At 43.4% G+C, this 18,452-nt stretch overlaps 1 protein-coding gene across 1 annotated transcript; it reads right to left on the bottom strand.

Moving 5' to 3' along the window:
• Positions 1-8,139: 8,139 nt before the first annotated feature.
• slc25a11 (solute carrier family 25 member 11) lies at positions 8,140-17,400 on the bottom strand. Its single transcript, XM_069687935.1, has 9 exons — positions 17,204-17,400; positions 16,053-16,205; positions 15,823-15,940; positions 15,334-15,422; positions 13,518-13,608; positions 12,960-13,050; positions 9,998-10,097; positions 9,637-9,688; positions 8,140-8,530 (listed from the first exon to the last, which is right to left on the bottom strand). Exons 1-9 carry the CDS (start codon positions 17,266-17,268, stop codon positions 8,375-8,377), a joined length of 915 nt encoding a protein of 304 aa, XP_069544036.1. The 5' UTR covers positions 17,269-17,400; the 3' UTR covers positions 8,140-8,374.
• Positions 17,401-18,452: the final 1,052 nt, after the last annotated feature.

Here is an 18,452-nt window from a genome sequence, read left to right as displayed (position 1 = left end):
ATCATCTAGTCAATAATCCATAGCTGTGATCCCTGGGTGGAGAGGGACCACGTCAGCTCACCTGTGCAGGTAGTCTCAGTGATGAGGAAGAGGAGCAGCAGTGAAATGCAGAAATGAGGAAGAGGAGCCGTCTTTTATATGTCCGACCACTCCCAGCCTGCAGGCAGCTTCCTGCCTCGCTCGCCCACTCTCTCTTTCTCTCTCTCTCTCTCTCTCACTCTCTCACCTGGGAAGTAAAGAACAAAGAAGTACACACACACACACACACACACACACACACACACACACACACACACACACACAGATGTGGTTCTTCTTAAATTAATCAGTTAATTAATCATTCTCAGAAAACATTAAAACGGGCAAAGTTTGTGACATCACAGACATAAGGAACCAATACTGTCAACGTGGGGGCGGGGCTACAGACTGAATATAAAAATGTATGTTGGTTCAAGGTTCAAAAAGTGAAGCTTTACAGTGTAGTACCGCTGAGGACCACTACGGGCTGTCTCCATAGACTCCATCTGTAGTACCACTGAGGACCACTAGGGGCCGTCTCCATAGACTCCATCTGTAGTACTGTAGTACCACTGAGGACCACTGAGGACCACTGTCTCTCCATAGTCTCCACCTGTAGTACCACTGAGGACCACTAGGGGCTGTCTCCATAGACTCCATCTGTAGTACCTCTGAGGACCACTAGGGGCTGTCTCCGTAGACTCCATATGTAGTACCACTGAGGACCACTAGGGGCTGTCTCCGTAGACTCCATCTGTAGTACCACTGAGGACCACTAGGGGCCGTCCCCGTAGACTCCATCTGTAGTACCACTGAGGACCACTAGGGGCTGTCTCCATCTGTACTACCGCTGAGGACCACTAGGGGCGGTCTCCATCTGTAGTACCACTGAGGACCACTAGGGGCTGTCTCCATAGACTCCACCTGTAGTACCACTGAGGACCACTAGGGGCTGTCTCCATAGACTCCATCTGTAGTACCACTGAGGACCACTAGGGGCTGTCTCCATAGTCTCCACCTGTAGTACCACTGAGGACCACTAGGGGCTGTCTCCATAGACTCCATCTGTAGTACCTCTGAGGACCACTAGGGGCTGTCTCCGTAGACTCCATATGTAGTACCACTGAGGACCACTAGGGGCTGTCTCCGTAGACTCCATCTGTAGTACCACTGAGGACCACTAGGGGCCGTCCCCGTAGACTCCATCTGTAGTACCACTGAGGACCACTAGGGGCTGTCTCCATCTGTAGTACCGCTGAGGACCACTAGGACCACTAGGGGGTCTCCATCTCCATCTGTAGTACCACTGAGGACCACTAGGGGCTGTCTCCATAGACTCCATCTGTAGTACCACTGAGGACCACTAGGGGCTGTCTCTGTGTCGTTAGATAAACTTCTGATCAGTGTTTCCTTCTGGAAATAATTCATCATTCAATACATATTAGGACATCATATGTTTGGGGGCGGGGCATAGTTTTCTCCTCACTCCTCCCCAGCTCGTCCAAATATGGTCATTTCTGGCTCCAAGAAAACAAGATGGTGACGGCTGTCATGTAAAACAGGTTCCGACCTCATCAGCTTTTCACAGTTCGCAAATGACGTTTCGTACTTTTTACGCAGGTGAGTCTCTGCGATGGAGCTGCAGTGCATTGTGGGGGTTGCAGTTTAGGTGTGTGTTTCTGACTGCCTCACACACTACATTCCTCAGGACAACACACACACACACACACACACACACACACACACACACACACACACACACACACACACACACACACACACACACACACACACACACACACACACACAGACCTGAGCCAGTTCAGACCTACAGGTGTGTTAAAACACGGCTGCAGTACGAGCTCACAGAGTACTCGTACAACATGTACTGATATCAATGTGTACAGCAGGAGTACAAGTACTTTAGACAGCAGTACTAGAAGGAGCTCTCGTTAGTGGCAGCAACAGTGAAAACTTCAGTAGTATCAGCAGAAGTAACAGTTGAAGTATTCTGAGTCGTTATATTTGCTATAAAAGTAGAACCCAGCCTCCAAAATATGTTGGTATGCAGTGGAAAATATAAATAAAAACAGAATGTGATGATTTACAACTGAACATAAACAAAAGACAACGTACAAGCTACCCATGCCATGTGCACTAATGCATCCTGTACCATCACAGATGCTGGCTTTAGAACTGAGCTGATAACCAGCTGGATGGTCCCTCTCCTCTTTAACCTGGAGGATGCAGCGTCCATGATTTCCAAACAGAATCTCAGATTGTGATCCATCAGACCTCAGGACAGTTGTCCACTTCACCTCAGTCCATCTTCAATGATCTCGGTCCAGAGAAGGCGGCGGTGTTTCTGGATCATGTTTCTATCTGGTTTCTTCTTTGGAGAGTTTTAACATCATTTGTGGATGCAGCGATGAACTGTGTTCACAGACGATGGTTTTCACAAGTGTTCCTGAGCCCATGCAGTGATTTCCACTCCAGAATAGTGTGTTTTTAATGCAGTGCTGCCTGAGTTTACACGATTTACAAATCATCACATTCTGGTTTTATTCACATTTTACACAACATCCCAACATTTAGGAACGGGTTGTAATATTTGCAGCAGTAGAGGTAGTATTATAAGCAGTAGTAGTGGTAGTATTATAAGCAGTAGTAGTGGTAGTATTATAAGTAGTAGTAGAGGTAGTATTATAAGCAGTAGTAGAGGTAGTATTATAAGCAGTAGTAGTGGTAGTATTATAAGCAGTAGTAGAGGTAGTATTATAACCAGTAGTAGTGGTAGTATTATAACCAGTAGTAGTGGTAGTATTATAAGCAGTAGTAGAGGTAGTATTATAAGCAGTAGTAGAGGTAGTATTATAAGCAGTAGTAGTGGTAGTATTATAAGCAGTAGTAGTGGTAGTATTATAACCAGTAGTAGAGGTAGTATTATAAGCAGTAGCAGTTCAGTGTGTTGCTGTCTGTGTTTGTGTTCCTCTGTGAGGACCGACTGCAGCTCAGACAGGTAAATCGTATCTGCTGCTGCACACCTGTAAAACCTGGTCAGTGAGGTCAGAGCTCGGCAGCACGGTGACCTTTGACCCCAGAGAAGGTTTGTGAAGAATTTAAAGGATCAGTCTGCAGAGGCTGAGAGCGAGGGGAAAGGTGTGGTGCTCACATTGACGAGTTCATACAGGCCGCCATCTCCAGTATGCATACCCTGAGGACACACACACACACACACACACACACACACACACACACACACACACAGTCTTTGTCTTTGATGGCAGGAAGCAGAAACTCAAACTAAAGCTCATTCACATTTTGTTCGATTCCCGGTTTGACTGCAGTCTGATCTGAACCGTTACTGATCATCAGGCTGGAAAAGGTCACAAAACCATCTGTAAAGAGTTTGAACTCAGCAAACCACAGTCACAAAAGGAGGAAGTTAGAGACTGTTGTCACGACTCCCCACGAGTGAGAATAAACTTAGTATAAAAGTTATTGTTATCATTGTTCTCATGTTAACTACTGTTTCACAATCTTTTCCTTACATCGTGGGTTTCTGTGCTTGAAGCCAGACTGTCTCCTGCCTGTATTTCAAAGCGTGACCCAGCTCAGCATAATACCGGAACTTGGGTAAGAGGTCAAAGGTCAAAGGCCTGACTCGTCAATTTGAAACAGTCCCGGTGTTGCAGGATAAAGTAGCTTGCTGTAAAGTTTGTTCCATAATCATCTACAAGGTTCAGAAAACAATGTGCTCCATTTATCTGACCAACGGAAACAAGGTTCTGAAGTCTTTGTCCGTCATAAAAAGCTCCTTCATCACATTCAGAGAGTGATGAAGAAAGTGTTTCCTCCTGTGCTGCAACATGAATATATTTCATTTGAGACGACAGCAGGTGTCTGTGTTTCCTTCAACAATTAAGCTTAACTTTTCCACGACATATTTGGGGGCTCGTCCTTGATAACTCTCCCGAGGAGTGTTGGACCAACAAAAATCTCCAAAAGGAACATTTCTCATGAGGACAAATTAGAAGGCTCCCTGTTAACATGGTGGTGGTAGTATCATGGTTATCTGTTAACAAGGTGGTGGTAGTATCATGGTTATCTGTTAACATGGTGGTGGTAGTATCATGGTTATCTGTTAACATGGTGGTGGTAGTATCATGGTTATCTGTTAACATGGTGGTGGTAGTATCATGGTTATCTAACATGATGGTGGTAGTATCATGTTTATCTAGCATAGGGGTGTTGGTATCATGATTATCTAACATGGTGGTAGTATCATGATTATCTAATATGGTGGTGGTAGTATCATGATTATCTGTTAACATGGTGGTGGTAGTATCATGGTTATCTGTTAACATGGTGGTGGTAGTATCATGGTTATCTGTTAACATGGTGGTGGTAGTATCATGGTTATCTAACATGATGGTGGTAGTATCATGTTTATCTAGCATAGGGGTGGTGGTATCATGATTATCTAACATGGTGGTGGTAGTATCATGATTATCTGTTAACATGGTGGTGGTAGTATCATGATTATCTAACATGGTGGTGGTAGTATCATGATTATGTTAACATGGTGGTGGTAGTATCATGATTATCTAACATGGTGGTGGTAGTATCATGATTATCTAACATAGGGGTGGTAGTATCATGATTATCTAACATGGTGGTGGTAGTATCATGATTATCTGTTAACATGGTGGTGGTAGTATCATGGTTATCTGTTAACAAGGTGGTGGTAGTATCATGGTTATCTGTTAACATGGTGGTGGTAGTATCATGATTATCTAACATGGTGGTGGTAGTATCATGATTATCTAACATGGTGGTGGTGGTATCATGATTATCTAACATGGTGGTAGTATCATGATTATCTAATATGGTGGTGGTAGTATCATGATTATCTGTTAACATGGTGGTGGTATCATGATTATCTAACATGGTGGTGGTAGTATCATGATTATCTAACATAGTATCATGGTGGTGGTAGTATCATGATTATCTGTTAACATGGTGGTGGTAGTATCATGATTATCTAACATGGTGGTGGTAGTATCATGATTATCTAACATGGTGGTAACATGGTGGTGGTAGTATCATGATTATCTAACATGGTGGTGGTAGTATCATGATTATCTAACATGGTGGTGGTAGTATCATGATTATCTAACATGGTGGTGGTAGTATCATGGTTATCTGATTGGTGGTATCTGGTAGTATCATGATTATCTGAACATGGTGGTGGTAGTATCATGACATGGTGGTGGTAGTATCATGATTATCTGTTAACATGGTGGTGGTAGTATCATGGTTATTGAACATGGTGGTGGTAGTATCATGATTATCTAACATGGTGGTGGTAGTATCATGATTATCTGTTAACATGGTGGTGGTAGTATCATGATTATCTAACATGGTGGTAGTATCATGATTATCTAACATGGTGGTGGTAGTATCATGATTATCTGTTAACATGGTGGTGGTAGTATCATGATTATCTAACATGATGGTGGTAGTATCATGATTATCTGTTAACATGGTGGTGGTAGTATCATGATTATCTAACATGGTGGTGGTAGTATCATGATTATCTAACATGGTGGTGGTAGTATCATGATTATCTGTTAACATGGTGGTGGTAGTATCATGATTATCTAACATGGTGGTGGTAGTATCATGATTATCTAACATGGTGGTGGTAGTATCATGATTATCTAACATGGTGGTGGTAGTATCATGATTATCTAACATGGTGGTGGTAGTATCATGATTATCTGTTAACATGGTGGTGGTAGTATCATGATTATCTAACATGGTGGTGGTAGTATCATGATGGTGGTCTAGTATCATGATTATCTAATGGTGGTAGTATCATGATTATCTAACATGGTGGTAGTATCATGATTATCTAACATGGTGGTAGTAGTATCATGGTTAGTATCATGATTAGTATCTGATTATCTAACATGGTGGTGGTAGTATCATGATTATCATGGTGGTGGTAGTATCATGATTATCTAACATGGTGGTGGTAGTATCATGATTATCTAACATGGTGGTGGTAGTATCATGATTATCTAACATGGTGGTAGTATCATGATTATCTAACATGGTGGTGGTAGTATCATGATTATCTGTTAACATGGTGGTGGTAGTATCATGATTATCTAACATGGTGGTGGTAGTATGATTATCTAACATGGTGGTAGTATCATGATTATCTAACATGGTGGTAGTATCATGATTAACTAACATGGTGGTGGTAGTATCATGATTATCTAACATGGAGGTAGTATCATGATTAACTAACATGGTGGTGGTAGTATCATGATTATCTGTTAACATGGTGGTGGTAGTATCATGATTATCTAACATGGTGGTGGTAGTATCATGATTATCTGTTAACATGGTGGTGGTAGTATCATGATTATCTAACATGGTGGTGGTAGTATCATGATTATCTAACATGGTGGTGGTAGTATGATTATCTAACATGGTGGTGGTAGTATCATGGTTATTGAACATGGTGGTGGTAGTATCATGATTATCTAGCATGGTGGTGGTAGTATCATGATTATCTGTTAACATGGTGGTGGTAGTATCATGGTTATTGAACATGGTGGTGGTAGTATCATGATTATCTAACATGGTGGTGGTAGTATCATGATTATCTGTTAACATGGTGGTGGTAGTATCATGGTTATCTAACATGGTGGTGGTAGTATCATGATTATCTAGCATGGTGGTGGTAGTATCATGATTATCTGTTAACATGGTGGTGGTAGTATCATGGTTATCTAACATGGTGGTGGTAGTATCATGATTATCTGTTAACATGGTGGTGGTAGTATGATGGTTATTGAACATGGTGGTGGTAGTATTATGTTGTTCTCCCAGAGAACGTTCTAGAAGAATAAATCATCGCTGATGACACGTTTACATGTTCTTTAGATCGAACATTGAAACAGGATGCTTCCAACATGGCCGCCAGTGCGTCACAGTCAATGGTTAAGCTGCCATTTATGGAGGTAAAGAAGATCTGAATACATTATTGTGGAAACACACACACACACACACACACACACACACACACACACACACACTTCCTCTGTAACGGTGAACTCTTCTCTGACTCAAGTCGAAAGAAGTCGAGGCGAGCGAGCGAAGAGGAAGTGGTATTTTTCTCAGTCACACACACACACACACACTTCACTGCAGCTTTAAAAGATATGAAGTGTGTCCTTATATGGCAATGCTGAGAACACGTGTGCAGCTGTGATGAAACACGTCTTTTTAAAGGAGACGTTTTTGAAAACACTTTACGTGTTTTATGAAAAACAGAATTCAAACTGCAGTGTCTTCTACACAGACCACGCCCACTTCCTGTCAGTGGCTTCTACTTCCTGTTCAGAGGATTAACAGACACACCAACAGCTGCTGTAATCAACGGTCGTTAGTGATCCTTCACATCAACACAATCAATAACCTTTAAGGGTTCAAACTCATCTCCCATCAGGCGGTCTCAGTGTCCTTCAGACTTTTGGCCTCAGCTGGAGTGTTTGAGGCTCCGCCCCCTGGTGGACACACGGGGCTACAACATGTGGGTGAAACCGCCGGCTGCTCTCCGACTGACAAGGAGGGAAAGTTAGTTCATCATCTCAGGAACCAAAACACACACAGGAAGTACACAAAGACCAAATATTCAGAGATTCACTAGTTATTAAAATACTCTAAGAAATGTGGTTTTAAGATGAAACATTATTTGAAAAATTCAGCTGTTTGTCAAATTAAACAAAAGATCAAGATTTTATGAGGGAAATCAGTTTCAGACTGAGAAGACTCAAATATTTAATGACAATATCTATAGAGTCGTTTTAACTCGAGAAACTTAAATAATAATTTTAATAATAATAATATTAATTTTAAACAAACTGTTGAATAAAAAGTGAAGCAACAGCAGAAAAACAAACTGAGGATCAAAACGGTTTATTCATCCATCAGGCTGTAACCACGGTTACCGATCAGTCCCATGATGCTGTGCCGTGGGGAGGTGGGAGGGAGTGGGATGGGGGTGGGGGGTGGGGGAGTTCTACAGATAAGACTTCACATTAATTATTGATAACATCACAGTGATGTCAAAACTACATTTATTATACATTCTTTTTTACAAAAAGAATTGAGTTTAAAGCAGTGTGTGTGTGTGTGTGTGTGTGTGTGTGTGTGTGTGTGTGTGTGTGTGTGTGTGTGTGTGTGTGTGAGAGTGTTTGTGTGTGTGTGTGTGTGTGTGTGTGTGTGTGTGTGTGTGAGTGTGTGAGAGTGTGTGTGTGAGTGTGTGAGTGTGTGTGTGTCAGTGGTCGAGGACGTGGGTCTTGTAGAGGCGGTTCATCTGCTCCAGGAAGATGAATGTGAGGACGGTGTGCGGTCCGAGACGAGCGTAGTACGGAGTGAAACCTTTCCACAGAGAGAAGAAGCCCTCGTTGCCAACGACTCTCATCAGCACCTCCTGGTGGACGAACACAGACGGGACACGTGAGAGCACGGCTGAGCCTTTAATTCACAATAATGAAAAGTACAACAACAAAAAGCACGACGTGTAGAAAAATATTTGTACAGTCAAAATAAAAATAACTTTAAATAACAGTTTCTGTTTAAAAAAAAAAAAAACTTCAGCATAGCTTTGAGTTTTAATACAAATTTTATAAATCACAAACTTTTGTTGAAAGAAAAAAAAACAGAATATTTAAAGAATATATTTTCATAATTTTGTTTTAGTTTATTCATAAACGTAAAAACAAGCCGAACAGTTTGACGAAATTTTGAAATCATCTTTAATAATAAACTTTATTTGTATCACAGTTTTCATTGAAGTTTTTCACAGCAAGAAAATGTGATATTGATGGAAAAATAATGAACTCGTCATACTTGTCAAATATTGGTCTATTGGTCAAATATGGTTCTATAGTCTCAGTTACAGCGTCTCTGTCTTTATCTTGTGACCTACGACCTCACTCAGTACTATCTACAAAACCAGATCTACAGAGGAAGGATGACTGTCAGCTGTTTGTCACGCTGTATAAAGCTGAACTACGGAGGAGACGTTGAGCAATGCTGGACATCCTTCTTTGGTGTACATGGATTTGATCCTTCTGGCAAGAATAAATGTCCAATATGTTTGATTTTGAATACAGCCTCAGTCATTTTTCTAACAGATATTTTGAGAAAATTTGTTCATTTTAATAGAAAAAGTCATAATTGTTTGAAAATTTAATTTGATATAAAAGTATAGTATTAAAAAAAACATGAATATTTGATTAATAAGAAAATAAATTGGATCAGAAAAGTTATTATTACTATGATATATCATTATTATAATAATTATTAGCAGTGTTAGTTGGGGAAAAGAAAAAAATCTATATATATAAAAAACTTCAGGTTATAAAACTTTCAGGAGCGATGTCGTTAAAACGATTTCAGGAATGAAGCTGGAATAATTTCAGTTAATAATAAAAATGATATTTGAGGGAAAAAAAGTGAAATATTTCAGGAATTAAAAGATTTACAAGATGAGACAGAAGACAGAATGACATTTACAGAAAAAGAAAGACTCACCAAACCGTTTTTGTACTCGGGCTTCCCGTCAATCATCCTCATGTTCTGGATCCTGACAGACACAAACAGGAAGTCAACGCTGAACTAAAGACTTTTATTCTGAAATCCTTCTGAAGTGATTTCCTGCTGCCGTGAGTTCAATGTCTTTATTTCCGCTTGAGTTTAGTTTCCTGCTGTTATCTTGAAAGTCTTCACCTCTGGTGTGTCCCCCCTTTCCTGTCTACCCTCAGCTGTCCCTCGTTGTCCTTTTCTCTACGTACGTTGTTCTAACTGTGGTTTAGTGGATCAAAGTGTTTCATTGTGTCTGATTCTGTGGTGCGTTCAGGTGCTTCCTGCCTGTGAGGAAACCGGCGCTCCTCACCTGGTCTTCACGATGTCGACGGGCATGGAGGCTGCCGTGGTAACGAGCCCGCTGATCATACTGGCACAGAAATGACACAGGACGTCGTCACCGAAGTATCCTGAAGACAAACACACGGATTCAGCTCCTCACGTGTTCTATGTGTTTAACATGTTCTACGTGTTCTACGTGTTTAACGTGTTCTACGTGTTTAACATGTTCTGTGTTTACCGTGTTCCATGTGTTTACACGTGTTTAACGTGTTCTACGTGTTTAACGTGCTCTACGTTTAATGTGTTCTGTGTCTAACGTTTTCTACAGTGCCTTGCAAAAGTATTGACCCCCCTTGGCGTTTTTCCTATTTTGTTGCCTTACAACTTGGAATTAAAATTGATCTTTATTTGGATTTCATGTAATGGACATACACAAAATAATCCAAATTGGTGAAGTGAAATGAAAAAAATAACTTGTTTCAAAAAATTCTAAAAAATAAACAACGGAAAAGTGGTGCGTGCATATGTATTCACCCCCTTTGCTATTAAGCCTCTAAATAAGATCTGGTGCAACCAATTACCTTCAGAAGTCACGTAATTAGTTAAATAAAGTCCACCTGTGTGCAATCTAAGTGTCACATGATCTCAGTATATATATACACCTGTTCTGAAAGGCCCCAGAGTCTACAACACCACTAAGCAAGCGGCACCATGAAGACCAAGGAGCTCTCCAAACAGCTCAGGGACAAAGTTGTGGAGAAGTACAGATCAGGGTTGGGTTATAAAAAAATATCCAAAACTGAACATCCCACGGAGCACCATTAAAGCCATTATTAAAAAATGGAAAGAATATGGCACCACAACAAACCTGGCAAGAGAGGGCCGCCCACCAAAACTCACGGACCAGGCAAGGAGGGCATTAATCAGAGAGGCAACAAGGAGACCAAAGATAACCCTGAAGGAGCTGCAAAGCTCCACAGTGGAGATTGGAGTTTCTGTCCATAGGACCACTTTAAGCCGTACACTCCACAGAGCTGGGCTTTACAGAAGAGTGGCCAGAAAAAAGCCATTGCTTAAAGAAAAAAATAAGCAAACTCGTTTGGTGTTCGCCAAAAGGCATGTGGGAGACTCCCCAAACATATGGAAGAAGGTACTCTGGTCAGATGAGACTAAAATTGAGCTTTTTGGCCATCAAGGAAAACACTACGTCTGGCGCAAACCCAACACCTCTCATCACCCCGAGAGCACCATCCCCACAGTGAAGCATGGTGGTGGCAGCATCATGCTGTGGGGATGTTTTTCATCGGCAGGGACTGGGGGGAAACTGGTCAGAATTGAAGGAATGATGGATGGCGCTAAATACAGGGAAATTCTTGAGGGAAACCTGTTTCAGTCTTCCAGAGATTTGAGACTGGGACGGAGGTTCACCTTCCAGCAGGACAATGACCCTAAGCATACTGCTAAAGCAACACTCGAGTGGTTTAAGGGGAAACATTTAAATGTCTTGGAATGGCCTAGTCAAAGCCCAGACCTCAATCCAATTGAGAATCTGTGGTATGACTTAAAGATTGCTGTACACCAGCGGAACCCATCCAACTTGAAGGAGCTGGAGCAGTTTTGCCTTGAAGAATGGGCAAAAATCACCGTGGCTAGATGTGCCGAACTTATAGATACATACCCCAAGAAACTTGCAGCTGTAATTGCTGCAAAAGGGGGCTCTACAAAGTATTGACTTTGGGGGGGTGAATAGTTATGCACGCTCAAGTTTTCTGTTTTTGTTTTTGTCTTATTTCTTGTTTGTTTCACAATAAAACATATTTTGCATCTTCAAAGTGGTAGGCATGTTGTGTAAATCAAATGATACAACCCCCCCCCCCCCAAAAAAATAAAAAAAATCAATTTAATTCCAGGTTGTAAGGCAACAAAAAAAGAAATACGCCAAGGGGGTCAATACTTTTGCAAGCCACTGTATGTGTTTAACCTGTTCCGTGTTCGTGTTTAACATGTTCTACGTGTTTAACGTGTTCTACGTGTTCTGTGTTTAATGTGTTCTATGTGTTTAATGTGTAAAGTGTTTAAAGTGTTCGTGTTTAACATGTTCAACGTGTTTAACATGTTCTACATGTTCTGTGTTTCTGTGTTCTACGTGTTCGTGTTTAACATGTTCTCTGTGTGTTTAGCGTGTTCTACGTGTTCTATGTTTTTAACGTGTTCTATGTGTTTAAAGTGTTAGTGTTCTACGTGTTTAACGTGTTCTACGTGTTTAACGTGTTCAATGTGATAGTGTTTAACATGTTCTTCATGTTTAACATGTTCAAGTTTAACATGTTCTACGTGTTTAACGTGTTCTGTGTTTAACATTTTCTGTGTTTAACGTGTTCTATGTTTAATGTGTTCAATGTGTTTAACGTGTTCAATGTGTTAGTGTTTAACATGTTCTTCGTGTTTAACATGTTCTACGTGTTTAACGTGTTCTGTGTTTAAAATTTTCTGTGTTTAACGTGTCCAATATGTTTAACGTGTCCAATGTGTTTAACATGTTCTATGTTTAACGCGTTCTATGTTTAACATGTTCCACGTGTTTAACATGTTCTATGTGTTTAACATGTTCTACGTGTTTAACATGTTTTACATGTTTAACATGCTCTGTTGTGTTTAACATGTTCAACATGTTCCACGTGTTTTACATGTTCTATGTGTTTTATGTGTTTAAGGTGTTCTACGTGTTGTTTAAGGTATTCTATGTGTTTAACGTTTTCTATGTTTAACGTGTTCTACGTGTTTAATGCGTTCTACGTTTAACGCGTTCTACGTGTTTAACATGTTTTACGTGTTTAACATGTACTACGTGTTCTGTGTTTAACGTGTTCTATGTTTAACATGTTCCACATGTTTTCCATGTTCTATGAGCTTTATGTATTTAAGGTGTTCTGTTTAATGTATTCTACGTGTTTGAAGTGTTTCATGTGTTCAACGTGTTTCATGTCCACCTGAGTCGAGCAGCGCCTGCTTGGACTGTGAGTATGAGGCCAGCTGAGCTGCATTCACCACCACCGCCCGCGCCATGGTGGGAACACACCCCTAAAACAACACATCCATCCGTCACTTTAATACTAAACATGACTCAACATTAAACGTGACTCAATAATAAACATGATTAAATATTAACCGTGATTAAATATTAAACATGACTCAATATTAAACATGATTAAATATTAAACATGACTCAATATTAAACATGACTCAATATTAAACATGATTAAATATTAAACATGATTCAATATTAAACGTGACTCAATATTAAACGTGATTAAACACTTCAGCCAGACTGAAGCAACATCCAACCGACAGCCGTCACTTATCTCTGTCTCCTCATTTAAAGAGACAGAAGGTAAAAAAAAAAAAATCACAAATGTCAAAACAACATTGGATTATTTGAAGAATCAATATTTGAAGAGTAAATCAGTGACCTCATCAATAAAATAATAGAATCTGGATGTTGTTGTTCAGAGGGTCCGAACCGAAGACAAAGAGAGGATGGAACTCACCCTCCACATGGTGACGACTCCTTCCTCTCTGGAGATCCGAGCCAGAGCGTTGAACACGTTGGAGTATCCTCTCCTCTGGTCCGCCGGTAGCCTGGAGACACCGACCACACGTTAGCACAACAACCGCTAACAGCCAACCAATCGACCAACCAACCAATCAACCAACCAACCAACCAATCGACCAACCGACTAATCTACCAACCAACCAATCAACCGACCGACTGACCAATTAACCAACCAACCGACCAACCAATCAACCAGCCAACCAATCTATCAACCAACCGACCAACCAACCAATCGACCAACCAACCAATCTATCAAACAATCGACCAACCAATCAACCAACCAACCGACCGACCAACCAATCTATCAACCAACCAACCAATCAACCAAACAATCGACCAATCAACCGACCAACCAATCTATCAACCAAACGACCAACCAACCTATCAACCAACCGACCAGCCAAATGACCAACCAATCTATCAACCAACCGACCAACCAATCTATCAACCAACCAATCAATCAACCAACCAACCAGCCAACCGACCAACCAATCTATCAACCAAACGACCAATCAACCAATCTATCAACCAACCGACCAACCAACCAATCAACCGACCAACCAATCAACCAGCCAAACGACTAAACAATCTATCAACCAACCGACCAACCAACCAATCTGTCAACCAACCAACCGACCAACCAACCAACCGATCAACCAACCAGCCAACCGATCAACCAACCAGCCAACCAATCTATCAACCAACCAACCAACCGATCAACCAACCAATCTACCAACCGACCAACCAATCGACCAATAAACCGACCAACCAATCTATCAACTAACCAATCAACCAGCCAACCGACCAACCAATCTATCAACCAACCGACCAACCAACCAATCAACCAACCGACCAACCAATCTATCAACCAACTAATCAACCAATCTATCAACCAACCGACCAACCAAACAACCAATTTATCAACCAACCAATCTATCAACCAAGTTAGCACAACAACCGCTAACAGCCAACGAACCGATCAACCAACCGACCAACCAACCAACCGACCAATCGATCAACCAATCAACCGACCGACCGACCAACCGACCAATAAACCGACCAACCAATCTATCAACTAACCAATCAACCAGCCAACCGACCAACCAATCTATCAACCAAACGACCAACCAACCAACCAACCAATCTATCAACCAACTAATCAACCAATCTCTCAACCAACCTCTCAACCAACCAATCTATCAACCAACTAACCAACCAATCGACTAATCAACCAACCAACCGATCTACCAATCTATCAACAACCGACCAACCAAACAACCAATTTATCAACCAACCAATCTATCAACCAAGTTAGCACAACAACCGCTAACAGCCAACGAACCGATCAAACAACCAATCTATCAACCAACCGACCAACAAACCAACCGACTAATCTATCAACCAAACGACCAATCGATCAACCAATCAACTGACCGACCGACCGACCAACCAACCAACCAATCTATCAACCAACCAACCGATCAACCAACCAGCCAACCAATCTATCAACCAACCAACCGATCAACCAACCAATCTATAAACCGACCAACCAATCAACCAGCCAACCGACCAACCAATCTATCAACCAAACGACCAACCAATCAACCAGCCAAACGACCAACCAACCAATCTATCAACCAACCAACCAATCTATCAACCAACTGACCAATCAATCTATCAACCAACCAACCAACCAATCTATCAACCAACCGATCAACCAATCTATCAACCAACCAATCAGCCCTGCTCACCGTCCATCAGCCGTCATCCTGATTAGAGCGACCTCTGCTGGCGTCCCGACAAACGCTCCGGTGGCTCCGGCCGTCATACCGATCAGAGCCTGCAGGGGGAGCCAACAACAGCTGTTGCTACGGTTACTGCACACAATGATGCAGTACCAGCAGTGGCCACTGGGGAGAACTCCGCTTTCATCTCTTACACTTCAGCGGACTACTAACAGAATCTAGTGCTTTCTGTTCACGATATAACGTTAACTTCCTCTGCTTTCAGAGATTAAGAAGTAACGTTAACTTCCTGTTTTCAGATTACGATGTAACGTTAACTTCCTATTTTCAGATTACGATGTAACTTTAACTTCCTGTTTTCAGATTACGATGTAACGTTAACTTCCTGTTTTCAGAGATTAGGATGTAACGTTAACTTCCTGTTTTCAGATTACGATGTAACTTTAACTTCCTGTTTTCAGAGATTACGTACGATTTGCGTGTTCCTCAGCGTACCTTGAGGAAGAAGTTGGGCGGTCGTCCGTCCTCTCCGGTCATCTTCTCAAACAGGATGGTGTAGATTCCCAGACGAGTCGTCGTGTAGGTCGCCTGACGCAACAGACCAGCTGACAGACTAACAAGACAAAGACATCAGGGAGGACATATGTTCATGGGGGTGTGGTTTGTTTATTGATGGGTGGTTTGTTTGTCAGTGGGCGTGGTTTGTTAGTTAGTGGGCGTGGTACCCGGTGTAGATGCCGTGGACGCCCTCGTTCTTCAGGATGGAGAACAGAGCGTGGAAGCTGGTCTTGTACTCTCGAGCCTTCGTTCCCTGACCGCTCAGCTGCATCCTGTTCTTCACCAGGTCCAACGGCTGCACGAAGACCGTCGCACCCATCCTGGACAGACAGACAGGTGGGGGACAGACAGGGAGAGAGAGACAGGCAGGTAAAATAAAAGTCAGCACATGACACAGTTCAGTTCTTCCTCCCTCCCGGTGGGCGGGGCCTCGGTGGGCGGGGCCTCGGAGGGTCAGGGTTCAGCTGAGCTCCTCTGATAATTCATCACTTCCTGTGAAACATTTAGTTCTGCAACAGATATCAGGAGGTCAAAGGTCAGCTGGACCTGTTCTCAGCGGACCCGACGTGTCACTTCCTGTCTGCGGTATCGATCACCTGTATCTACGGGACAGAGAACTCCTGTCCTCACCGGGACGTCCTTCCTTTGTTTGTTCGTGATGACGTCATCACCTGGTCATCTTGAGGACTTTCACTTCTACTGTTGATGAGACGTTCATGTGTTTGACTGACAGCAGCGGGACCTTCTTCATGTCCTCCATCACTGACCTGAGATCAGCTGAGGCACTTCACCATTAATCATCGGTCCACAATACTGAACCCGAGTTAAACCCGAGTTTAACCCGAGTTAAACCCGAGTTTAACCCGAGTCGGTTTAACTCGGGTTAATCTGTTAGCATTAGCCTGCGAGCTAACCGAGAGGACTCCGTCACTAAAATAAATCCAAGAGAATTTGACCCGTTAGACAACCTGCATCCTACCGAGGCTAGCCGGTGTCCTCCGGGGACAGCAGCGCTGTCTGTCCTCCGGGGACAGAGGACAGACAACTAGTCGCGTTGAGGCTCGTGAATCAGTGCGGGGACCAACGTAGACAGCTAGCATTAGCAGGTAGCTGTCGTTGCATCCTCACCGGGGCCGTTACTGCCGGTGTCTTTCATCCATACCGGAGGATGACGTCATGTTTAACGGAGGATTTAAACAGAATGACACCGCGGTGTGTTAGCTGCTCTGTTAGCTGCTCTGTTAGCTGCTGTTAGCTGCTGTTAGCTGCTGACCCCTGACGTTAGCACGTTAGCACGCCAGCCCCCTGCAGCACCTACCCGGCCAAACCCCCGAACAGGAACTTGATGGCCTTCGGAGAGGTCTTCGGCTTCGCGTTCGCCATGTCTCCCCGGTCGCTCGGTCGGATTCCCGCTGCCTGCCGGTGTGCCTCTGGGCCAGACTGATCTCTCTCCCGTTCAGCAGCAAGGTGACTCTGCAGCGGGCACGAACACGCACGAAGCCCGGCGACCAATCAGGAGCCGAGGACGAAGGAAGGACACGAAGGTTGACGAACAGTCCCGAATGATCAGATCAGGGCTGTCAACAGCTGGAGGACGTTCAGTGAGAGGGTGAAGGTCAGGGTGAGAGGGTGAAGGTTAGGGTGCGAGAGGGTGAAGGTTAGGGTGAGAGGGTGAAGGTCAGGGTGAGAGGGTGAACGTCAGGGTGAGAGGGTGAAGGTCAGGGTGAGAGGGTGAAGGTCAGGGTGAGAGGGTGACCGTCAGGGTGAGAGGGTGACGGTTAGGGTGAGAGGGTGAAGGTCAGGGTGAGAGGGTGAAGGTCAGGGTGAGGGTCAGGGTGAGAGGGTGAAGGTCAGGGTGAGAGGGTGAAGGTCAGGGTGAGAGGGTGAAGGTCAGGGTGAGAGGGTGAAGGTCAGGGTGAGAGGGTGAAGGTCAGGGTGAGAGGGTGAAGGTCAGGGTGAGGGTCAGGGTGAGAGGGTGAAGGTCAGGGTGAGAGGGTGAAGGTCAAGGTGAGAGAGGGTGAACGTCAGGGTGAGAGGGTGAAGGTCAGGGTGAGAGGGTGAAGGTCAAGGTGAGAGAGGGTGAACGTCAGGGTGAGAGGGTGAACGTCTAGGGGCTGTCTCCATAGACTCCATATGTAGTACCACTGAGGACCACTAGGGGCTGTCTCCATAGACTCCATCTGTAGTACCACTGAGGACCACTAGGGCTGTCTCCATAGACTCCATCTGTAGTACCACTGAGGACCACTAGGGCTGTCTCCATAGACTCCATCTGTAGTACCACTGAGGACCACTAGGGGCTGTCTCCATAGACTCCATCTGTAGTACCCCTGAGGACCACTAGGGGCTGTCTCCATAGACTCCATCTGTAGTACCACTGAGGACCACTAGGGGCCGTCTCCATAGACTCCACCTGTAGTACCACTGAGGACCACTAGGGGCCGTCTCCATAGACTCCATCTGTAGTACCTCTGAGGACCACTAGGGGCTGTCTCCATAGACTCCATCTGTAGTACCACTGAGGACCACTAGGGGCTGTCTCTGTGTCGTTAGATAAACTTCTGATC

Source organism: Brachyistius frenatus, unplaced genomic scaffold, assembly GCF_029030835.1.
Source record: "Brachyistius frenatus isolate BFR_SWC_R1_liver_20210118 unplaced genomic scaffold, ASM2903083v1 Contig_508, whole genome shotgun sequence".
Taxonomy (NCBI): Eukaryota; Metazoa; Chordata; class Actinopteri; family Embiotocidae; genus Brachyistius; species Brachyistius frenatus.
Note: the sequence above shows the minus strand (reverse complement) of the source record. Positions and strands in the feature narration are given on the sequence as shown.

What these genes read in the sequence shown, in the direction of transcription:
- slc25a11 (XM_069687935.1), bottom strand. Translation starts at nt 17,268, where the DNA reads ATGGCGAACGCGAAGCCGAAGACCTCTCCGAAGGCCATCAAGTTCCTG. An exon ending in CGCCCAACTTCTTCCTCAAG is followed by an intron (nt 15,423 to 15,822) that starts GTACGCTGAGGA and finishes CTCCCCCTGCAG; the next exon opens with GCTCTGATCGGTATGACGGC. An exon ending in AGGATGACGGCTGATGGACG is followed by an intron (nt 13,609 to 15,333) that starts GTGAGCAGGGCT and finishes CGGTGTCTCCAG; the next exon opens with GCTACCGGCGGACCAGAGGA.